This window comes from Leptodactylus fuscus, chromosome 2, assembly GCF_031893055.1.
Source record: "Leptodactylus fuscus isolate aLepFus1 chromosome 2, aLepFus1.hap2, whole genome shotgun sequence".
Classification (NCBI taxonomy): Eukaryota; Metazoa; Chordata; class Amphibia; order Anura; family Leptodactylidae; genus Leptodactylus; species Leptodactylus fuscus.
In genome coordinates this window covers 258,700,162-258,725,729 of record NC_134266.1, presented here as the reverse complement: position 1 = coordinate 258,725,729, position 25,568 = coordinate 258,700,162, and the positions used below count along the sequence as shown (strand labels likewise).

The 25,568-nt window shown below is 43.6% G+C and overlaps 1 protein-coding gene across 1 annotated transcript in view; it reads left to right on the top strand.

Annotated features, from left to right (window-relative positions):
• The window catches only part of CFAP300 (cilia and flagella associated protein 300), a 43,258-nt gene that overhangs the window by 13,724 nt on the left and 3,966 nt on the right, over nt 1-25,568 (top strand). The window contains exons 4-5 of the mRNA XM_075266149.1: nt 11,170-11,336; nt 11,453-11,625. Of these exons, the coding sequence (XP_075122250.1) occupies nt 11,170-11,336; nt 11,453-11,625 (340 nt within the window). The remainder of the gene's footprint in view (nt 1-11,169; nt 11,337-11,452; nt 11,626-25,568) is intronic.

The window sequence follows — 25,568 nt, the reverse complement described above, 5'->3', positions numbered from 1 at the left end:
TTTAGGGCCTCTGCAAATGTGACGTGGTGTCCAAAAACAAAGAATCTAAATCTGCACTCCAAAAGCACATATCGCTCCTTCACATCTGCGCCCTGCTGTGTACCCAAATAGCGGTGTATGCCCACATGTATGACACTGGTGTACCCCGGATAACGGACTTAATGCCATATGTGGGTATAAATGGCTGTTTGGGCACAGCCGGGCACAGAAGGGAAGGAGCGCTATTTTGGTTTTTGGAGCACAGTTTGGTTTTAGGACACCATGCCACTTTTGCAAAGCCCCTGAATTGCCAATAAAGTGGAATCCGCAGACATGTCACCCCATTTTGGACACTAGCCCACTGATGGGATTTATGAAGTGTTGTAACGAGCGTTTTTAACCCTTGAGTGTTGCATTTATTTAGTTTCCAGAAATGAAATCACAGCTGATAATGAGAAGTTAAAAATGAAAAATTTCCAGAGATTCGCCATTTTAGTGCCCGATATGTTGTGCCCAACTTATGTCAGCAGAGACACTCCAAAAACTGGTAAGCGGGTATCCCGGGCACAACAGCTTTTAGAGCGTTCATCTCTGATACAAGGCGGGCACAACATATTACGCACTGAAATGACGTATTCCTGGAAAAATTGTCATTTTCACCTCTCACAATCAGCTTCGTATTCATTTATGGATAATAAGTTATAGCAACACTTGGGGGTTAAAAATGCTCTCTGTACCCCTGGAGAAATCCTTCAGGGGTGTAGTTTCCAAAATAAGGTCACATATCAGGGGATTCCACTTTACTGGCGTTTCAGATCTACAAAAGTGTCATGGCATCCAAAAACCAAACCGTCTGTGCTCCAAAAACCCAATAACCCTTCTTCCCTTTTGCGTCCAGCTGTGCCCTAATATCAGTTTATACCCACATATGACATTACGTCCGTTATCCTGGGTACACCAGTGTCATACATGTGTCATAAACTGCAGTTTGGGCACACAGCAGGGCGCAGAAGCGATGGAGCGCGATGCGGCTTTTGGAGTACAGATTTTGATGTTTGGTATCTGGACGCCATGTCATGTTTGTAGAGCCTGTAAGGTACCAGAAAAGTGGATTCCCCAAAGGAGTGACCCCATTTTGAAAACTGCACCCCTCAAAGAATTTCTCAGGGGGTGTAGTGAGTATTAGTATCCCAGACGTGACTGCACAGCGGATGGCGAAGAGGGAATGTATAAGCTGTGCGGAGAACATTGCAGACACCAAATTCCCTACTATGTCCCAGTAGCTCCTATGATTGGGGGAGTCACTCTGGGGGTCACTTTGGGGGTCACTTCTGGTGTTTTTTCGCTCATAAGCTGTAAATCTGGGGTGTCCCCTGATATTCGCTCGCACAGCTTATATATTCCCTATCTGCCGCAGCCAGTTGTGTTCTAATAATTTGGCGATTTTTGGGGGGTTTTGCCTTGACATTGCTAGATGCTATATTTTCTTTATTTTTCTGGTGACGTGGCCATATAAGGGCTTGTTGTTTGCAGGATGAGATGCATTTTGTAATGACACCATCTTTGGGTGCCTACAACTTACTGATTACATTTTATTAACTCTTTCTTGCTGGATTAAAAAAAAAAAAAATCAATCCTGCATTGAGTTTTACATTTTAAATTTTTCGCCATGCAGCGTACAGCATAAGTAACATGTGTCCTTTATTCTGCGGGTCGGTACGGTTACGGCGATACCTCATTTATGTTATTTTTTTATGCGATACTAAGTCTGCAGAACAAAAACACATATGGGGACATAAATCAATGTTTTTTGCATCGCCATCTTCTGAGACGTAACATTTTTATTTTTCGGTTGACAGTGTTGGTTGAGGGCTTATTTTTTGCGGGAAAATGTGCGCTTTTTATTGGCACTGTTGTGGGGTGAATATGACTTTTTGATCACTTTTTATAGCATATTTTGTAGGATGAGATGGCAAAAAATCATTATTTCCGGCGAGTTTTTTCCGTTTTTTTTTTCCGACGTTCACCGTGTACATTAAATATTATTTCAGTTTTATTGTACAGGTTGTTACGGACGCGGCGATACCAAATATGCATTGCTTTTTTTAATTTTTAGTGCTTTTTTTTATATAATTCATTTTGTATAGAAAAAAAGGGATTTTTGGACTTTAGAACTTTATTACTTTTTTCATACACTTTATTATTTTTTTTTTAACTTTTTTTTTACTTTTTCATGTGTCCCTTTAGGACACTTGAATCAGTTGATGCTTTGATGAAAGCATCAACTGATTCTACACAGTAGCAGACAGGACACGAGCAGGACATGAGCCTGCTCGTGTCCTGTAAGCTGCAGAGGAAGTGAGACACATCGCTCACTTCCTCCACCGCCTGGCAGGATCACCAGGTATGTGGGGGCTCCGGTAGTCTGGGGTCACTGGCCAGACCCCAGACTACCTGTTACTGACATCGGCACCCCTCGATCTCGCCGCGGGGGGTGCCGATCACTTTAAATTATCGGCGGATCCCTTTCGATCGCGCCGTGATGTTTCACGGCGCGATCGAAAGGGTTAACACGTCCAGTCGGACTGAGTTCCGACTGGACGTTATGGAGGAAGGGGTTAGGTGTTAGTAACACCTAACCCCTGTCCCCCCCGCACCCCTCCCCCCGCCAGAAAGGTACCTAAAGGCCGGACGTATTTCGGCAATAGTCCGGTCTTTAGGTACCAGCACATGAGGCCGTAAATTTACGTACGGCGGTCCTCATGTGGTTAAACACCCACTGAATAGAGGGGCTCTCAGACACTTATTAGATACCCCTTGGTGTTTAGAAATATATGGTGCATAAATAGACTATTTTTATAAAAATTTTGTACCCAGGGAAATATTTTTAATGGTAATATCAATAAAGATTAGTGTTTTAATGCCAATTTTTCTTTTGGATTTGCTAAAATTAAGATTCTAGTGGAAGTTCTTATTCTACATTGCTCCATTTTCATGAAAATCAGGGTTTTATTCCTGTGCAAATTAGCTGAAAATGGATTTAGGGATGTTTTTCCTCTTACTGGAACTTCACTCTCAGCTCTAAATAACCAGCCCTGGCAGGAGAAGACACTGTGTTCACTATCCCTGTACTGTGACATCACTGTGTGTATTATCCCTGTACTGTGACATCACTGTGTGTATTATCCCTGTACTGTGACATCACTGTGTGTATTATCCCTGTACTGTGACATCACTGTGTGTATTATCTCTGTACTGTGACATCACTGTGTGTATTATCTCTGTACTGTGACATCACTGTGTGTATTATCTCTGTACTGTGACATCACTGTGTGTATTATCTCTGTACTGTGACATCACTGTGTGTATTATCTCTGTACTGTGACATCACTGTGTGTATTATCTCTGTACTGTGACATCACTGTGTGTATTATCTCTGTACTGTGACATCACTGTGTGTATTATCCCTATACTGTGACATCACTGTGTGTATTATCCCTGTACTGTGACATCACTGTGTGTATTACCCTGTACTGTGACATCACTGTGTGTATTATCTCTGTACTGTGACATCACTGTGTGTATTATCTCTGTACTGTGACATCACTGTGTGTATTATCTCTGTACTGTGACATCACTGTGTGTATTATCCCTGTACTGTGACATCACTGTGTGTATTATCTCTGTACTGTGACATCACTGTGTGTATTATCCCTGTACTGTGACATCACTGTGTGTATTATCTCTGTACTGTGACATCACTGTGTGTATTATCCCTGTACTGTGACATCACTGTGTGTATTATCTCTGTACTGTGACATCACTGTGTGTATTATCTCTGTACTGTGACATCACTGTGTGTATTATCCCTGTACTGTGACATCACTGTGTGTATTATCCCTGTACTGTGACATCACTGTGTGTATTACCCTGTACTGTGACATCACTGTGTGTATTACCCTGTACTGTGACATCACTGTGTGTATTATCTCTGTACTGTGACATCACTGTGTGTATTACCCTGTACTGTGACATCACTGTGTGTATTATCCCTGTACTGTGACATCACTGTGTGTATTCTCTGTACTGTGACATCACTGTGTGTATTATCTCTGTACTGTGACATCACTGTGTGTATTATCCCTGTACTGTGACATCACTGTGTGTATTCTCTGTACTGTGACATCACTGTGTGTATTATCTCTGTACTGTGACATCACTGTGTGTATTATCCCTGTACTGTGACATCACTGTGTGTATTATCCCTGTACTGTGACATCACTGTGTGTATTATCTCTGTACTGTGACATCACTGTGTGTATTCTCTGTACTGTGACATCACTGTGTGTATTATCTCTGTACTGTGACATCACTGTGTATTATCCCTGTACTGTGACATCACTGTGTGTATTATCCCTGTACTGTGACATCACTGTGTGTATTACCCTGTACTGTGACATCACTGTGTGTATTATCTCTGTACTGTGACATCACTGTGTGTATTATCTCTGTACTGTGACATCACTGTGTGTATTATCCCTGTACTGTGACATCACTGTGTGTATTATCCCTGTACTGTGACATCACTGTGTGTATTACCCTGTACTGTGACATCACTGTGTGTATTATCTCTGTACTGTGACATCACTGTGTGTATTATCCCTGTACTGTGACATCACTGTGTGTATTATCTCTGTACTGTGACATCACTGTGTGTATTATCTCTGTACTGTGACATCACTGTGTGTATTATCCCTGTACTGTGACATCACTGTGTGTATTATCCCTGTACTGTGACATCACTGTGTGTATTACCCTGTACTGTGACATCACTGTGTGTATTACCCTGTACTGTGACATCACTGTGTGTATTATCTCTGTACTGTGACATCACTGTGTGTATTACCCTGTACTGTGACATCACTGTGTGTATTATCCCTGTACTGTGACATCACTGTGTGTATTCTCTGTACTGTGACATCACTGTGTGTATTATCTCTGTACTGTGACATCACTGTGTGTATTATCCCTGTACTGTGACATCACTGTGTGTATTCTCTGTACTGTGACATCACTGTGTGTATTATCTCTGTACTGTGACATCACTGTGTGTATTATCCCTGTACTGTGACATCACTGTGTGTATTATCCCTGTACTGTGACATCACTGTGTGTATTATCCCTGTACTGTGACATCACTGTGTGTATTATCCCTGTACTGTGACATCACTGTGTGTATTATCCTGTACTGTGACATCACTGTGTGTATTATCCCTGTACTGTGACATCACTGTGTGTATTGTCCCTGTACTGTGACATCACTGTGTTCACTATCCCTGTACTGTACTGTCATTGTTCCATATGACACTTTTTTTTTTTTTAATCAGATAATTTTTATTAACAAATTTTTCTTAACATAAAATCAAACAATTGACAAAACAACAGCAACACAATAACAATTCAAAGTAAATATGGAGACACAATCTGACACAGAGGGAGGGGGGGGAGTCCATTAGGACCCCCTGCTAAATCTCCTGAACCTCCCTTGATTTCCATGTAAAGAATAGCATTCAGGGGATCAAGGAAACAGAGAACCATATGACACTCTTGATTTGCCTAATATAAAATGAATAAACCAAAATCAGTAAAAATACAGCAAGAAATGTAACATTTCCAGTGATCCACAAATTTCTGCCTCTTTTGACTGAAAGCTGTCGGATTATCCATTTACTACTTTGGTAATTCATGAGAGATTTAAAGGGAAGGGAGGGATAGATAAGAATAGCAAACATTTCAGCGAATACTTCTATAAAAAATGATCCTTTGTTCGGGAGATAACATTTACGATTCATTTATTTGCTGGAGTACATTTGCAGCGGGCCATGAAATATGGCTGATGAAATTGCCCTTCAGAAGCAAACGCCCATGGGTGCGCCTTTCAGCCCCTCCATATACGGGAGATCCTTATCGAAACGGCAGACGCCAATATACGTGTAATGTATATGGCTAGTTTTAGTCCATTGCCCACATTGTATCTCCCCCTCCATCACCATATAATCCTGAAAGGGACACTAGACCTAGAAGTGAAAGATACAGTGACAAACCAGGTACATTTCTGGGGGACTTTTTTTTTTTTTTTTTTTAAGAAATGAGCTACTTCAAATTGAAACAGGAAAAAGGAAGCCCCTTGTAAACTGTTATATCTAGTTCAGTGGGGGTCACAACAATTCCAAAAAGCACCAAAGACAATCCATATGTGATACACTATCCCTCCGGTCCTATAAATGACACAGTGCATAAGTTCCATCTCTTAAATCCCTATTGGAAGTGAAGGGAACAAACTCTGTAATATAGTTTTTTAGTGCCTGATCATTCGCTTATTTGCTTCCATCTGCCACTGATCAGATTTGTACAATAGACATCTATGGAGAGGGGAGGGGGAGGAAGAGAAAAGCAGCTGAAAGTAGAGAGAACATCTGCGCAGTAGAGAGACGGTTTGTTTTCACAACACAGCTAGGTTATCAAGATTTACTGTCCAGCCTCCACCTGACAGGCATGACTTATATGGCCTCATGTCTTTGTCTTGCTCCTTCTTCTCTTCCCCTCATCCTCTTTCCATAGACTTAATTGTAAACTGACACTGCTTGTGTACGGAGTGTGGACGAAATCACTCAGATAACATGTAAAGACAGGTATATTGCAAATTGTATTCCTTTCACCTGTACCTGTCTTACACTTAAAAATTGGGATAGTGGACCCCCTGAACTTCTTCAGTCTTCTCAGGCTCCCTCATTTGCCATTTTGACTATCCAGCCCTATGTCTGTGGGCGGCCTCCACAGATCAGAGGGACAGTCCTGTATTTCAGGTGCAGTACACTTCCGTGGTATAACGGCCTCTTCTAGCCCACTGGGTGACATTGGGGCGCACTGACGTCATGATGCATAGAAGAAGCCTCACATCGTGCCCCACATGACTTTTGAGGCCTGTGATTAGTGACCCGTAATGTTACCCAGGAGTCCAGAAGACCGTTGTATATTCACCCAGAGGGAACCAAGGTGAGATGAGGTTAAAGTATAAGGCTGAGTTCATGTGCGGTTTTTTGGACCAGAACCTGAGGTGGAGGCCGCCTCAGGTTCTGGACCAAAATACGGGCGGCTGCGACTGGGTGCCGGTGCAGTGCCTCAGCATCCAGTCGCGCACTCAGCTCCGGATTAGGCCCAAATGAATGAGCCTAGTCGGGAGGAGGGAGTGTCTTCAGGTAGATGTCGTGAGGCAAATCCGCCTGAAGGAATGAGCACGTCGCTTCTTTTTTCGATGGGAGCCCTCTATTTGGTCAGGATTTTGAGGCGGATACGAATAGTGATTTGTAGATAACTAACCCCAAAAGTTTTGTGATTGGGATGAGTCCCAAATTTTTTAAATCAAATTTGGTTCACTCATTTCCACTCACCTAAGCGTGAAAATCTAAGGCCATTGTTATTCTCTGTGCAGTCTATTATCCAGCGCTGGGAGTAGCTGTCACTTCACCTGCACGTTTGTGGATGCGCCGAGGTCCGCACCTTCTACATCCTGTGTTACTAGTGATTGATGAGTCACATTGACAATCGCCATCCCCACCCATGTGATGAAACCTTATCCTTCTGTGTAATTCTCCTCCAGGACATACCCAGCCTTTCAGACACAATAGATAAAGATTATCAGCCAAGTCCTGGGGACGATCATTAAATTGTCGCTATTAATGGGTCAGCATTTTTTGGGGTTTTTTGAAAACAGGCCATCATATGTTGTTGTGTAGATATAGTTCAGCCATTGAATGAGAACATTAGGAGGAATTTCCAGTTTTCCTTTTTCTTGACATTTGTGATTTTGTAGCAGTCTTATCCCGACTACATCTTAAAGTGTCCATAGACATTAGACGTAGAAATAGCTGACCATGTGATGTGTATGGGGGTCTCCAGACTCTCCCCCACAACCGATGTCGGGAGCGGTAAGGATTGGGCAGATGTATTTTATCTTGCCCAATCCAGGTACCTACTTTTTTTTTTCTGTATGGTGGCTGCTGAAAGCTGCAGATCGGGTGGGGGGGTCCAGGGGTCCGAACCCCCATTGGCCTGAGATTGGTGCATAGATCATCTATATCATTTGCTTGCAAAACCCTTTTACTAGCTGTTGCAGAACGCGATCTATAGATTTCTGATCTATAACGTGGTAGGCAGACCCCCACCAGGTTTAACCCTTTATTTGCCTTTTTTTTTTTTTTTTTTTTTTTTTCTTAGGTCTCATGGACCAAACCATTTTTTTGTGTTCTTCCTTTACCACGTACCAAGTCCTATAGCTTTTTAATCTTTCCCTCAATGTGATTGGGCTTCTTTTTTTTTTTTTTTTTTTTGGGGGGGGGGGCAAGTGGCATTGTGTAATAGCACTATTTTGGGGTAGATCTATCTCATTGATTAACTTTTACTAACTGTTTGGGAAAGAAGACAGATAAACTGCAATTTTGCCTTTTTATGCAATAGATTTTGTGCTCTTTACTGTGCGGCTTAAATATCCTGATAAATGTATTCATCAGGGCGATACTATTAAACCGATACCAAATTTTTGATACCAAGGGGTTTTTTGAACATATTTTATGACTTTTTTTTCTTTATTTTTATTTATTTATTTATTTATTTATTTCACTTTTTACATGTCCCACAAGAGGACTTGAACCTGGGATCTCAGATCCCCTGTGCAGTGTATTGTAATAAATAGAAGGCTTCCAGGGGGTGTATTCGCCGGAGTCGGAGTATCTGTCCAGGACCTCAGCTGAATGCCAGTAATGCTGCAGGCACAACTACTATGCTGCAGCATTACAGCACCGTACTAGCAGGAGCTGAGTGTTAGCTACACAATCATCGCAACGTAATGGTACAGTGCAGAGCTGGAAGGGGTTAATGGTATTGTTTTGTGCAAGGATTTATTTTTTTGTGGAAAGATTAGTTTTTACTGATGCTATTTTGGGAAAGTCTTTTTGACTTTATAATGCTATCTTAGTGGCTGGCAAACAAAAAATATGTCACTTCCAGAATTTTTATTTTTTTTAATGCCGTTCAGCATACAGGAAAATAACATTACAGTTGTATTGTTCGGGTCCTTACAGATGCGGCAATGCCCAATATGTGTGAAGTTTATTAAAAAAAAACCTGCGATCAGTTGATATGGAAACCTGGAGTAAAGCTGTGTGTATACGACCTTTTGTTACAGTATGATCCACAGCACTCTCCACCCTTATAGCTGACCTACGCTGGTGAAGAAAAGTGGCTGAGTTTTTATGGAAACCTGGAGTAAAGCTGTGTGTATGTGGAGACTAAGTGCCTGCGAGCTTCTATTGGCTGATAAGGGACTTGTGACAGTGTGCATGGCAGTTAGAATGTGAGTGGAAAAACTTGCAGGCTTCTATTGACTAATACAGGTCATTTTTTGGGAATACTGTATATCAGGAGCGGTATGTCCCAGAGAGCTGATACCCGGTCCAAAACCTTTCTGGACACTTGATGTATCTGTGTGCCAAAGTTGGTGAAGATCGATCCAGTCGTTTGGCCATGCATAAAGAACAGATAGACAGAGACTTTATTTTTATACATCTAAGACTAGCAGGAGGACCCGGCTTCGCATGGGTATATTTCATTTTTGGTTTGTGTATTGGCCCCATAAGAATTGCCCAGTTTTGCACTGGTGTATTTTGTATGTCGTTAGTGTGTGTGTCCATAAGCATCATGTGTATCTCAGTTTGGGTATAATTGAAAAACCTGCGATTGGTTGTTATGGATACCTGGAGTAAAGCTGTGTGACTGTGAACTTGTGTAACAGTGTCATCCACAGCGCCCTGTTACTTTAAAGTTGACATACAGCAGTGAAGAAAAATAGCGGGGTTGTTATGGAAACTTGGAGTAAAGCTCTGGTGTGTGGTACTGTGTGCTGAGCAGCGTATCTAATCCTCCGGTGTGCAGACGCGCGTATCTAATCCTCCGGCATGTGGAACTGTGTGCAGACGTTCGTATCTAATGCTCCGGCATGTGGTACTGTGTGCAGATGTGTGTATCTAATCCTCGGCATGTGGTGCTGTGTGCAGACGTGCATATCTAATCCTCCGGCATGTGGTACTGTGTGCAGACGCGCGTATCTAATCCTCCGGCATGTGGTACTATGTGCAGACACGCGTATCTAATCCTCCGGCATGTGGTACTGTGTGCAGACGTGCGTATGTAATCCTCCAGTGTGTGGTACTGTGTTCAGAGGTGCATATCTAATCCTCCAGCATATGATACTGTGTGCTGTGCTGTGTATCTAATCCTCTGATGTGTGTATCTCAGTTTGAATATCCGTGTTGGATTGTGCATGTGGAGTGACCGAGTAAGTTGATGTCTCGTCTTAAACCTTCCCGGACACCTGGAGTATCTGTGTGCCAAATTTGGTGAATATCGGTCCTGTCGTTTGGTCGCGCATTAAGAACAGACAGACAGAAACTCATTTTTATAATATATATATACATTTAAACATTTTGGGATGCAGGTATTAATGTGTTAATGTGATTTTTTTTTTTTTTTTCTGTAGTGTTTTTTTTTTTTTTTTTTAATTGAATTTTTTTTAACACTATAGAACTTTATCTTGCAATTTTCTGATCGCTTCTTAAATTCATTGCGTTACATTTGTAGCACTATGCATTATGCTGCCTATCATTTTCTGAAGCACAGCCTAATAGGATTATACTAAGGAAGCCCTAGCGGCCTTCATTATGCCCCCAGCTGCTATGTAAGGGCCACAACCTGATAGGATTGCACTAAGGTGGCACTGGGGGCCTTCATTAAGCCTCTGGCTGCCATGGACTTCTGCAATTTTGTTCTCAGGGGTGCTAATGCCTCCTCCGATACACCTTAGATGCCGTGGTAGCTATTGACTACGACATCTAAAGGGTTATATATCCGGGATCACAATTGAGCCCATCCCAAACGTTAGGAGCTGTGAGTATACAGTTGTGCACCTTTGTTTGCGAGTGCAGGAGGCCTCACATTAGTCCATTGCAGGTGTAGAAAGTTGTTTGTGACGGAATAAGGCCCATTAGTGACTGATGTAGAAAGTCTGGTGTTTTCTTGAGTTAGTAAATGCTTATTTTTCAACTTTACTGATAAAGATGATTCTTGTTTTTGCAGGGACCAATGTGAAGAAAATTGAAGCGAGAGAAATCCCGTGCACTCACCTGTCCATGTCTCTGTTTGATCGCTTGCACGAAGAGAACATTGTCAAGGAGAGCGGATATATATCAAAATGCCTCGATGAGTACGTTGGAGATTTTGCTGTTTCGGATGAACTTCGTAAGGTAGGTGCTGAAAACCTTTCTCCCTATTGAGTCCCAAGAAGTAAATGGGCAGATCCCTAGTGAAGCTCTCCACGGCTGCAGCGCTCCTGAGAGGAACAATGCGCTTTTTGTTTCAGGTCCTTCTTCTAGAAGACTCTGAGAAGTATGAGATATTTAGCCCATCCGATAGAGAAGAATTTCTTTTCCTCCTCTTCAAACATCTCTGTCTTGGAGGAGCCGTCTGCCAGTTTGAAGATAGCGTAGATCCATATCTAGAAATGACAAAATCCATGTACAAGGAACTTCTGAGGTAAGGCCATTGATTTCTTTGGCGTCATGGTGTGTACCATTTGGGATGGCCTATCCTTGAGACAGGCTATATTAGTATTAGGGCGGGTTCACATCTGCGCCCGGTCTCCGTTTTACAGGTTTACGTCTTTTGCCGTAGAAACTGGACAGGAGATGGAAATCGGCAGTCACTTTTCAAACCCATTCACTTGAATGGGTTTGCAAAGTGTCCGCCCGTGATCGTCTTCTGCCTTTCTGCAGCAAAACCATTTTTTTTAACCGAACACAAAGTCGGACATGCAGGACTTTGTGTCCGGTTAACAGAAAACAGTTTTGCCGCGGAGAGGCAGAAGACTCTCACGGGCGCACACTGACTGCCCGGTTTCCATCTCCTGGCCAGTTTCTCAGGCAGAAGACAGAAACCCACAAAGCGGAGACCAGGGCGCAGGTGTGATCCCACCCTAAGATTGACAGCACTTTTGCTTAACACGCCAGATGACTTCATGTCCAACACTCACATAGCCTGTTTGCAGTCCCATTCAAGTTAATGGGTCTGCAATGCTTAGCACAGCCACTACACCATGTATAACGCTGTGCTTGGAAAGCAGGGAGAGGCCTGAACACACAATGGGGCTCCTGGGTGTAGGATCTAAGGATAGGTCATCAATATCATAATCTAGGAAAACCTCTCCTATCAGCCCATTGATTCCAAATGACCATATCACAAGGGGAGAATGATGGGAGTAGGAGTCCACTACCTCTGTATTACCACGTTTATGCTTTTGTGACTATTAACTGTGGCATCTGTGGAGTTAAATGGCTAGAATCGGAGTCCTTACTAATCCCAGCCATTGCAGTAGAGAGTCAACTGTATTATACAATATATACCTGCTGTTGGCGTTGGTGGAAGCGTTAGACATAGTGCATGCCTGTGAGGGCTAGTTCACATGGGGCAAGTTGGCAGCAGATTTTGACGCGGAATCCACCTCAAAATCCACTGCTCCCATTGACTTCAGTGGGAGCTGCTCGCTTCTTTTTTCCGCTAGCTAGTAGCAAAATAAAGAAGCAAGATGACCTATCTTGTCGCAGATTTCGCAGCTGAATCAGCCACGGCGCGAGGATCCGGCCCATTCATTTGGGCCTAATCCATCGCAGAATGCCGCGATGGAATGTGTACACAGGAGCCGCAAGCGAGCAGGGTAGACGTGAGTATGGTTTTGTTATGTTCATGGCCCTTTTAAAAATAAAAAATATGTCGGACAACCCCTTTGCACTTTTTATGCTATAAAATTATTGCAAAGACGCAACTTTTTGTGTAAGCCCCTGAAACTTTTTTTTTTTTGCTATTCTGCCTCCAAAAAGTGTGCAGGGGTAGGGAACGTACGGCGCTCTAGCTGTTGCAAAACTACAATTCCCAGCATGCATACTTGTTCTACTGTTCTTGAAACTCCCATGGAAGTGAATGGAGCATGCTGGGAGTTGTAGTTTCACAGCAGCTGGAGAGCCGAAGGTTCCCTACCCCGGGCTTAGTGGGATAACTCGCGGCAGAATCAGCGCTGATAAAGACTCCCATCGATTTCAATGGGTTCCGTCTTCCACGCGGAACACATTGAAGTCAATGGGAGTCTTTTTATCAGCGCTGATTCTGCCACGAGTTATCGTGGCACAATCAGCGCCAACTTCCTCCACGTGAATGCCCCCTAAGTGGCCTAAACCGTAGCCCAAATCTACATCAGCTCATAGCTAGTGTAGGTTTGATGCCCTTTCACATGGACCACTGGAAGATTTGCCAAATATGATAAATTTAGTGCACTTTGCTCCAGCACTCCTTCTATAAGGAGGCACATAATGTCAGTCTTTACGTCCCCATCACCCCCGTGTAATGCCGCCAGACCTTACACGCACATTGTTATAGTGGTTGGGCAAAATCAAGATTATAAAAAAACAAAACACAAGTAAAGAATTAAAAAAATAATTTTTTTTATCTTAGTTAATAAACCGATAAAGTTTCTTTTTGAAAGCTGCCATCCTGAGCTTGGTGCGTTCCGCCGCCACATGCTTTACATCGACACGTTACAGAATCGGCAGGGCTTTCTTTTATTAACAATAAACTTTTACAGAAGGAAAAGTTTGCAGTTCACAAGGAGCAATTTCACGACTGCCCTTTAATAAATCAGCAGAACGGGAAACAGATGGGGACAAGCGGGAGAAGGCGGGTCCTTAATGAGGACAATTTAGCTAATTAAAGTCCTAAATGAGCAGAAACTCCATAGAATGGGGTCTTTGTCTAAGTCATGTGACCACACCCCGTTTCTATCATCTCTCTATAGGTGATCGGTTCCAGCCTCGCACCGCTGTGTTTATTTTTCCTCTAATATAGTTTTTGGAAGCGGGGTAATGTTAGAAATTATTAAGCAAAGAAAACAAGTTGGAGCAGAACGCCATGTGGGGGTGACTATGCCAAACATGCCCTCCGAGTGAACCAGAATGGGGTAAGTTACTGTAATGCTGGAAAATAGGAGCAAAAAAAAATCGACCTGGTGTCCGTTCACTTTCATCATCCGCTCTCCAAACGTTAATAAAAGAGGAAAAGGAAACGAGCGGTGCGAGGCTTGTGTGTGCTCTATTCTATCAGGCCGGCCCTGGACACATTCACACATAATAGCTTCCATTCACAGAGAAATTTTCCCAGACTTGTGCAGCATCTGGGCTCCATAAGCCTCCAGAAACTGCAAGCCTGCTCCACTGTCCCGGCCCTAGACCACCATATCATGTTTATATAGGCAGGGGGGCAAATAACAGACACATCAGCCAAAACCTAAACTCCAGCCTCATGTAATGAGCAGGAACGTCAGCCATAACTAGCACTTTCATCATTGCTTTATTCAGGCCAGGGATCTAAGGAGATGTGGAGTTCCAGCATTTCTTTATGTGTATACAATTACATTTACCGTTGGATTCAGTATTTTATATGTCCGCATATGTCCTGGTGTGTAATAATAACACAAGGTCTGAAATACACAGTTACTCTGTACTGGGCTGTACCCAGGGGTTACCATACCATCCCAGCAGCTGTATGTGGGGGGGGACCTGCAGTGGTCAGATAGATAGATAGATAGATAGATAGATAGATAGATAGATAGATAGAGGGATAGATAGACAGGAGATATAAAAGGATAGTTACAATAATTAGATACAATAGAAAGATACAATATATATTTAGAAATAGATACAATACAATAGATTAGCTACAATTGATAGATACAGTGGATATTAGTTGCAGTTGATATTACATACAATAGATTTCTATTCTATCTATCCTCTATCTATCTATCTATCTATCTATCTATCTATCTATCAAATCTATGGGGGGGTGAGGTGGTTGATTTGGGGTATAACAGTCCATGGAGTCTCATCTTCCTCTTAGTTGGTGACTGCTATATGGGGAGGTGGGGGTTTGGTGGGGTGGGGTGGGTGTATTGGGATAAATATAACAGTCCGTGAAGTCTCATCTTCCTCTTGTTTGGTGACAGCTGGACACGTATTGGGCAGCGATCTCCATAGTGGTCTCCTCCTCTCCCAGTAGGATGTAGAGTTTCCTCTTCTCGTCTGCAGATATGAAGTCTGGGATGTGGGCAGAGAGTCTTTGGTAGTAGACGGCCCTCACAGCTGAGTATTTGGTGCAGTGTAGCAGGAAGTGGGTCTCGTCTTCTAGGGCCCCTGGTCACAGTGTTGGCACAGTCTGTTCTCCCGTGGCTTGTACGTCTGCCTGTGTCGCCCCGTCTCTATCTCTATCTCAGTCTGTACCGGCTCAGGGTCTGTCTGTGTTTGGGGTGGCGTATTCTCTCCAGGTAGGTGGCCATGGTGTAGTCTCTTTGCAATGACTGGTACACGGTGAGTTTCTTGGAGTTATTTATTGTGCTTCTCCATTCCTTGATGTACCGCTCTCTGTCTCTCTCAATTACTTTTTTTATTTGAGCCTTGTTCAGGGCATGTTGGGGGTTTTGGCTTGGCAGATGGCTGATGCTTGGTTGGGGGGTATCAGGTTTTTCTCGGGGCTCTGTGGCTCAGCCAGGCTTGTTGGTGGTAAGAGCCAGGACTGCTGCCCTGTATATGAGTCCAGAATGATAGCGCCCTCTTCTGCATGGTGAGCCATAGGGGGAGTCTGCCTAGCTCTGCCCTGCAGGCCATGTTGGAGGTGCTGCGGTGGACATGGAGGAGGTACTTGCAGATATCTATCTATCTATCTATCTATCTATCGCCTATCTATCTATCTATCTGCTCCGAATAATATCTATCTATCTATCTATCTATCTATCTATCTATCTATCTATCTATCTATCTCATATCTATCTATCATCTCTAATATCTGCTATGAATCTATTATTTAATTATATCTATTGTATCTTTTTATCGTATCTATTAGATACAATAGATGGATACAGAGAATATTACATACAGTACAATAGAAAGATACATAGGTACATGGATACATAGGTAGATATTAGACAGACAGACATTGGATGGGTAGGTAGATAGATATATTAGATAGATGAATACATGGGTAGATAAAAATAGAGCGCAGATGTGACTGTAGTATAGGCCACCAGTATAGGTGCTTTGCAGTCTTTTACCTCTGTCTCCATTCAGGATACCTGCACCACTTTGTTGAGCTGAGTGTGCATGTGTGTGAGCGAGTCAAGTGACTGTCTAGCTGTCGGCTAATTCTTACATTACTTAGGTTTTCCACCAGTTTATTTCTACAAGGGAGGATTTCTCAGTCCCAGTTATTACATCTCCTTTTTCCTGCAATGTGCACTTTTGGGCCGTTTCCTCCCATCTCTTTGCTTGTACATGTGTTGTTAGTGGGCGTGAGAAAGACTCTCCTTTGGCTCTCATGGAAGAAAAACAAAACAAAACTAGGGCAGATGCACCTGCCATGTACTTTCGATTCACTTCTTATTGCTCACTTACACACCCTGCACTAGCACAGGCCTGATTTACACACAATGCTATTCCTTACTCTGCAGAATATCAGCGTATAGCAAGTGGAAACACTTTTATACTGTGGGAAAGTATTCTACAGCGACCTATGTGCAGCAGACCAGTGTGTTTTTGGGCCCTGCTTGGACTTGGTATGTTATATGGGCTATACACTGGGCATCTCCTGTGTAATGTAATAGAGGTGGGTATGTGTCACACTCAATTTCCTAATACAATATGAGAGGTGGGCATTGTTGATTTACACACTTTCCCTACAAAATGGATTGAGCCTTGGTATTTGATCCTATCTCTGTATTCCCCAATCTCTCCTTATGTGCCTATCCTCGCTCTTCAGTCTGCCCAGGATGACTTCTGTCTTCATCCATGATAACTACCTATTAAAGACTTCTCCTGTGTTGCACCTATTCCCTGGAATGTCTTCTCTTCCGTCCATAAGACAATTCACCTGCCACGATGAACTAGGCCCCCAAACTGTCACTAACCTGCTATCCAGGACAGTAACAATTGCCATGATTTTTCTTTTACCGTTTGGGAGGTTTGACATCATACCAAAAACGCTATGGGGGTAATTTAATAAAGACCCCAACTGGCACAAGGCAAGTCTCAATTATCAAAAGTCTTTGGCGACTTAATAAACCGGGTACAATCTTCTGTGCCAGAATGGAAATCTACGAGAGTCCGAAACTGGTGAAGATTTCCCATATAACTCAAGCTAGCGTTCCGGATTGAGTTATAACAAATATGTTGGGTATTTGTTGCTTATCATTGGTGCAAGAAAGGGCCGTGCATTATTGGCGAACCACCAGGGGCATAACCTGAGAGGCTGCAGAAGGTGCAATCGAGCCGGGGCCCATAAGCACTGGCATCAGTATCTGGATTGCATCTTGAATCTGGTCCATAAGCCAAGGAGACCCACAGATTACCCGAACCACACTAAGGTGGATTAAACTCCTTAGCACCCCTAAACATCACTACAGTTGAAATGATGAGGTAGGAGGCCCCGGACAAAAGATTGCACCCGGGCCCAGAAGACTTTAGTTATGCCACTGCGCACCACATTATTACTCATCTGACATAGATAGGTTGATAAAGTCCGTCCTGTATTCCCATGTCTGTAGAGTCACAGGGGTGGAGCCAATCTCTGGAGGAATCATGATGACCAGTCCCCCTCCTGGCTTCATTCGAAGTCCCTCAGAATGGGTATGTCACAAGCCAATTTTGGTGGTATGTGGAACATATATAGGTACTCTCACGGTGTATGCAGCGGTTTGGTCATAGGCAGGGCAATGGAGTCAGTATGGCCTCCTTTATTTATCCACAGCCCAACTCCAACAACTTCAATAATGGCCGTCAGACAAGAAGCAGTCGAGACCCTCTAATTCACAAAGAAGTTAGTGCCTGAATTCCTATCACAGTATATGCATCAAACTGTATAATAATTCTATCATATTTATAATTGTATAATATAATTCAAGGTAATTAATCATTTTATTTTGAAGAGTTGGAGTAAGCACCTAGTTCCATCTCCACCCAAAATTGGCCCCAATTTCAGCTATGATTCCCCAACTCCAACTCCACAGCCCTTATGAATGGTAAATGAGGAAAGACATCATAAATCATATCATTGGTCTGGTATATAAAAACCTTATTAACGAGACGGTCCGGACAAAAAATTTATATTTTAAATATCCCGGGGGAGGTGAAAATTTAAAGAAAAAAAAAAAAATCATTGCTGTCCTCGGTGCACCGCTTTCTCGTCTCCTAGAAATGAAACCCCGCGCCGTCTGTAACGTCCTGGGGGGACGTGGGGACTTCGCCGGATGACAACAGTGGACTGGCAGGATCAAACTGCGCTGGGAGGCACCAAGGAACCGGGTAAAAGGTGAGTGTGATTTTGTTTTTTTGTTTTTTTTTTCACCTCCCGCAGCCTGTTTAAAATATAAAATTTTGCCCGGACAACCCCTTTAATAAGGTTTTTATATAATATATGTCTTCCGTCAGCCTTCAAGCACATTGTCAGGAGGACGGGCAGGTTTAGCCGATGGGCCCGTGTCTAGATATGACATGGTGACTCAGCAAGTGAAACCTATTCACCTGGACAGTCATGGATTTCATACTGGAGTGGTCCTTCACTGCAAACTTGAGAGTCCTTGTAGGGTTGGGTTCGAGATCACACGTACGGAGGAGGAAATAAGGCGCCAGAGGTAAAAGTAATATTAAATGGGGCTTTATTTACCATCAATAGTCATCAATCACATTGTGTCAGTCTCCCGTACACTGACAGTACTTTGGTTTTAGCTCATAGACGGGAACAATAGAGCGGAGACTTCTGTAACATTCCTCTTCTGACACTCCCATTACCTGTCAGCTTCTCTAACCCTGATCTTAAAGGGGTTTTCCTCATACAGGGGTATTTTGGTCTTGTTATGCCCTTCATGGTAAATATATACCTACTACCATTTAGTTTATGTTGACAGCGCAACTCAAGATGGGGAAGTGGTCTTCAAAAATCTTGAGAATCCATCATTACAATCCTCGCTGTCAGTGTGAAGGGTCATTGTTGTTGTCAACATGGGGCACATGTCATGCTGCCAATAATGATGATTGCTATGGCAGCAAGATTGAAGGTTAAAGGGATTCTACCATTAAAATCAAATTTTGTGTTGATCACATGTAGGAATAGCCTTAAAAAAGGATATTCTTCTCCTACCTTTAGATGTCTTCTCTGCGCCGCCCTTTGGTAGAAATCCCGGTTTTCGTCGGTATACAAATGAGTTCTCTCGCAGCACTGGGGGCGGTCCTCAGCGCTCAAACAGCACTGGGGGCGTCCAGCGCCACCTCCATCTTCGTTGGTGGTCGCCATTTTAAGGTCTCTCCAGAGATGCTCAGTTGGGTTGAGGTCAGGGCTCAAGAATGGTCACAGAGTTGTTCTGAAGCCGCTCCTTTGGTATTTTAGCAGTGTGCTTAGGGCCATTGTCTTGTTGGAAGGTGAACCTTTGGCCCAGTCTGAGGTCCCGAGCACTCTGGGAGAGGTTTTCTTCCAGGATATCTCTGTACTTGGCCGCATTCCTCTTTCCTTCAATTGCAACCAGCCGTCCTGTCCTTTAGCTGACAGAGACACCCCCATAGCATGACGCTGCCACCACCATGTTTCACTGTTGGGATTGTATCGGGCAAGTGATGAGCAGTGCCTGGTTTTCTCCACACGTACCGCTTATAACTAATGCCAAAAAGTTCAATCTTCATCTCATCAGACCAGAGAATTTTACTTCCCATAGTCTGGGAGTCCATCATGTATTTTTTGGCAAACTCTATCTGGGCTTTCATATGTCTTGCACTGAGGAGAAGCCTCCTTCAGGCCACTCTGCCATAAAGCCCCGGCTGGTGGAGGGCTGCAGTGATCGGTGACTTTGTGGAACTTTCTTCCATCTCCCTACTGAATCTCTGGAGCTCGGCCGCAGTGATCTTTGGGTTCTTCTTTACCTCTCTCACTGAGGCACTTCTCCCACGATTGCTCAGTTTGGCTGGACGGCCAGTTCTAGGAAGAGTTCTGGTCGTCCCAAACTTCTTCCATTTAAGGATTATGGAGACGACGGTGCTCTTAGGAACCTTGAGTGCTGCAGAAATTCTTTTGTAACCTTGGCTCAAAAAACTGTGTCCGTTTTTGGCAAATCGTTTCTTGTTTTTTTTTCCCCCCTTCTTCATTCTGAGCATGCACAGAGCTATGCAAAACGGACACAAACAGATTACTGACCATTGGTAACCTGTTTGTGTCCACCTTCCATAGACCTCAATTTAAAAAAAAAAAAAAAGGCTTGGTTATTGTTAGAGATGAGCGAATAGTATTCAAAACTCTAGTTTCGAATACCTCGTTCCCATAGGAATGCATGGAAGCGGCCGAGCACCAAGGGGTTAAGCGCCGGCCGCTAACATGCATTCCTGTGGAGCGAGGTATTAGAATCTAGTATTCGAATCAACTCTAGTTATTGTCTATCTGATATCCTTATTTTTTGGAGATGTAAGTCCAACTTTTTTCTACATCCAAATGAGTGGACATCATACAGAAATACTCAAAACGCACACCTGCCCATAGACGATAAACATCCGGAAAGCGGTTGCCTTGTTCTGACAGGATGTGCAGGTACAAGATCGTGCAGCCGCAGATACTGGGAGCCAGCTGTAACTTCATCTGGAGCTCCCAGAGAGAAGGCAGGAAAGGTTTATTACCTTCCCTGCCTTCTCGATCTCTCGGTATACAGTGTGCAATGAGTGCTGTATACACAGCTATGCGCGCCGCCATGATGGGACCGCCCTGTGACCTGGCGGACACGTGATCCACCTGGCTCAGTGTCTTCTAAGAGCTGTTGGGTCCTATAAGATCCAGATCAGCTCTATAAGATGTATACTACCATGCAGGAGGCTAAATGTACCAGCCCCAGTTTCAGGGGAAATCGGCCTCCAACACAACAAAAAAAAGTGATCAGATGTCCCCAAAGGTCTCTTATGACCTTATGGGGACACAATCTATAAAAAAAAAAAAAAATTACCGTAATAAAAAAAGTTTTAAAAAAATGTAAATAAATTAATTCTAAAATAAGTAATGAAAAAAATAAATAAAATAAAACGCCAATAAAACGCTATTATTAAAGGTTACAGCCCCACCCCTGACGACACCATACAAACTAAAAATTACCGCAACGGAGAGGAAAAACTATTTTATAAAGTTTTTCAGCAGCACTTTGTGTTATTAAATAAAAAAATTTTAAAAAGTGAAAACCAGACACAATCAGTGGCGTAACTACCGTGGTAGCAGCAGTAGCAGCTGCCACAGGGCCCGGGACATTAGGGGGCCCAGTGGCAGCCGCTACCGCTGCGTTTTTTTTTTTTTTTTTAATAGGCCGTTACCGGCTGGAGTTACGCCAGCCGCTAACGGGCCCTATATACTTACCGATCCTGGCAGGGGCCGGGATCGGTAAGTGACACTGCGGGCCCCACAAGCACTATTATACTCGGGGGTCTTTTCGGACCCCCGAGTATAATGATCGGAAGTGCAGGAGAGGTAACTGAACATAAAAAACTGTGTTACTTACCTCTCCAGGCTCCGCGCAGGCTTCGGCCTACTTGTGTGACGTCTCAGACGTCACATGATCGGGGCCTGCGTCCTTATGCGTCGCGACGCAGGCTCCCGGTCACATGACGTCCCTGACGTCATTGAAGATGGCCGCCAGCGGGGAGTCGGGAGACAGGTAAGTTACAGTGGTTTTTTTTTTTTTTTTTTATGTTGTTCTTCCCCTGGGTCTCCGATTATTATACTCTGGGGTCTGAAAAGACCCCAGAGTATAATAATTGTTAATGGGTGTCCACAACGGGGCATAATAGTGTGTGCAGGGGCCACTATGGGGTATAATAATGTGTGCAGGGGCCACTATGGGGGATAATACTGTGTGCAGGGGCCACTATGGGGGATAATACTGTGTGCAGGGGCCACTATGGGGGATAATACTGTGTGCAGGGGCCACTATGGGGGATAATACTGTGTGCAGGGGCCACTATGGGGGATAATACTGTGTGCAGGGGCCACTATGGGGGATAATACTGTGTGCAGGGGCCACTATGGGGGATAATACTGTGTGCAGGGGCCACTATGGGGGATAATACTGTGTGCAGGGGCCACTATGGGGGATAATACTGTGTGCAGGGGCCACTATGGGGGATAATAATGTGTGCAGGGGCCACTATGGGGTATAATAATGTGTGCAGGGGCCACTATGGGGTATAATAATGTGTGCAGGGGCCACTATGGGGTATAATAATGTGTGCAGGGGCCACTATGGGGTATAATAATGTGTGCAGGGGCCACTATGGAGCGTAATAGTGTGCGTAGGAATGCGGGGGGTGGGGTCGTGCGGGGTTTTCGGCGTTGGTCGGGGGGGGGGGGGGGGGGCCATGTCAAAGGTTCGCCACGGGGCCCCGCCATTCCTAGTTACGCCACTGGACACAATTATTGTGTCCTATTGTCTCCTATTTTCTTTTTATTTTCCCAGATATAAAATAATTAAAACACATTTGAAAATAATTAAAAAAAAAACATAAAAATAAAGCTCTACGTGTCCCCGAAAAAAGATGCAAAAATTAGTTGAATGAGACGTGAGAAAAATGTTACAGCCCTCAAAACCGCACATACAAAAAAACCTAAAATGTGTCTGGTCCTGGACCACAAATTGGCCCGGTATAGGAGCTGTAGACCATATTCAAATAATCATTACAAATCTAATTCTGATTTCCCTTTGCCTGCTCTTTGTAACCGTTGAGACTTTCCATTGGAATCTAAATTTGCCCCCTTTTGTTTCAGCAGCAGAAGCGAAGGTGTTCGCTCTGCCCCTCCGTAATCTCCTGCGCTCACAGCGGCCTCACATAATCTTTATTTCCCATAAAAGCCTTTTCTTCCGTTTTGAGTGGCAGGGAAGTATTGAGGGGCGATGTTTTGGTAGGGATTGTTATTGGACTTTTCTCATTACTGGTGCACAAGTGGAGGTTGTGGAGTGTCTGTACTCGGAGAATTCCACATGTGCTGCTCATTATATTCCTATGGGCACCTTCATCTCCAGAGTGGTACTGACGTGAACCCAACCGTGCTGTCAGGATGATTTACTCACAGACCCTTGTAACAACAGCTTGTTAGGCATATTAAAGGCTAGCGGGGAAGAAAAACAGCGCTCTGTGTCCGGTTTCATGCATGGATGGCATTTCGATTTTTTTTTTTTCTTCTATTTATGTAAATTCGCAATAAATATAGGAGGATATAATGAAATCCCGTCCATTGGGAACAGCGATACACAGTCAATGAGCTGGTGCAAACCATGAAGTCTAAATATAAGCTGCTCGACACATTAGAGGAATGGCGGACCACCAGTAGAGAGGATTGTTTGATCCACCGACAGACATCAGCAGCTCCCACCGTTTCCTTCTCCACCATCCAGACATAGGGGGCAGCTTTATTACACCCCCTGTTTCGGTCCATTATATTTCCAGGCACTTAGCAGAAGGAAATGTGGTGTCCTGGTGACAATTACGCATCCTGCCAGCTGCCGCCACCTGTGTTTGCAGTGGACGGGATGGGAACCATATCCTCTTTGGAGCTCTGTTCGGGATCCAATGTTGGTCAGGTCTGAATATGGAGGCCTCGGGTGAGCAGTTCAATCCTGCCTTTGGGTAAGTTCACACAGAGTTTTTTGATCAAGATTTTGAGGCCATGTCCGCCTCAAAATCCTGACCAAAAGGACGGCTTCCATTGAAATCAGTGGGAGCCGATCAGTTCTTTTTTCCGGGAGCTGGTTCGTTCCGTCTCCCGAAAAAGAAGCAAGATGCTCATTCTTTCAGGTGGATTTCGCCTCGTGATTTCCGCCGGAAGACACTCCCTCCTCCTGACTAGGACCATTCATTTGGGCCTAATCCGGAGCGGAGTGCGTGACTGCACCGGCATCCAGTCGCAGCTACCCGTATTTCGTATTTTCGCCTCAGTTTCCAGTCCAAAAAACCCCGTGTGAACTTACTGTTTATGTGGAGTAACACACATTCCCAGCTGCTGGTGTGATAACCTGGGGACAGTTGGTCACCCCTACTAGTGATATGAGGGACACTAAAAGCTCAGTGATCTGGTCAGGACATCCTGCGGCCACTTGTTGCCTCTCATAGCTGAGTTTCCAACTTTCAGCAGGATAATGCTCGCCCACACACGTTAAGGGTCTCCCATCAATGTTTCCACGAGATTACAACACTTTCTTGTCCTGCCCAATATGTTGGTGTGAAGGAGCTACAGGCCCAGCTGTAACATCTGTGGGCAATGTGCAACAGGATACCACACAGAACCTGTATACCTTGATTCTCAAGCGTATGTCATCTTGTTTCTAGGCTAGAGGCAGGTCAAAAGGGTGCAGGAAATAATTTTACTACCACGCAAGCACATCCCATCTCAGTGCTACCTACAGTATTGCTTTCATAGCACGTGTCGGTAAATATGGCATGCATGCACTGTAGGGAATTAGCCGCCCCTTTAAGCTTTGCTGCCTATAGGCATAGGCCTACTGTGCCCAGTGACGGTTAGAGAGTCCTCCACCTGCATGAGTTTCTGTAGCACCGTCACCATGTTAGTCCAATAGATATGACTAACTGTGTGAATGACATTTTGCAGCCCCAGGGCCATCAGGATATCAGGGGCGAGTTTCTTCCAACCCGCAGGGGTCCAGTACACAGCAGTATATACCCACGGGGCACAAAAGAAGAAATTCACTGAAATAGAACTAAAAATAAAACCGTCTCTGGAGGTGAAATAGATGGAGGTCACAAGATCGAGCAGTGATTCAGACGCCAGACCCACTGCGATCAAGTGATCACAAGCCCGACTTCCTTTTGCAAAGTGGTCTCGGAGATATTCCAACCTCCCCTTTATGTTTCCTGGCATTTTTATTTAAACCCCTATGCAGACTGCTTATTTTTTTTGGAAATAGTGCAAAATGAAAAGGTTTGTGTAACTACTTAGAACAAAAAAAAATTGCCTGTTTTTCCTCAGAAACCATCAAGTATGTCCATGGACCGTGTCTGGCATTGTAGGTCATACCATTTGAAGTGAATAGGGTTGAAAACTAATAGCAGTTATAGCCCATGGACAAATCTTTCTCTTATTTAAAAAAAAAAAATAAAAACATTTTTAACTACTTTTCGATCATATTTTTATTATATATTTTTATTATATAGTTTTAATTTTTTTATATTTTTTTAATCTTTTCTATGAAGTTACTGTATTTATATTTAAAAATAAGTCCTATATCCTGCAATTTCTACTCTGGCCACTAAGTCTAATAATAGACTGACACTTGCCTGTTCTGTAAGGGTTTTCTTTGCCGTAGTCATTTCCATCACATACAGTATTACAATAAAAGATAACAAATCTATAGATAACAC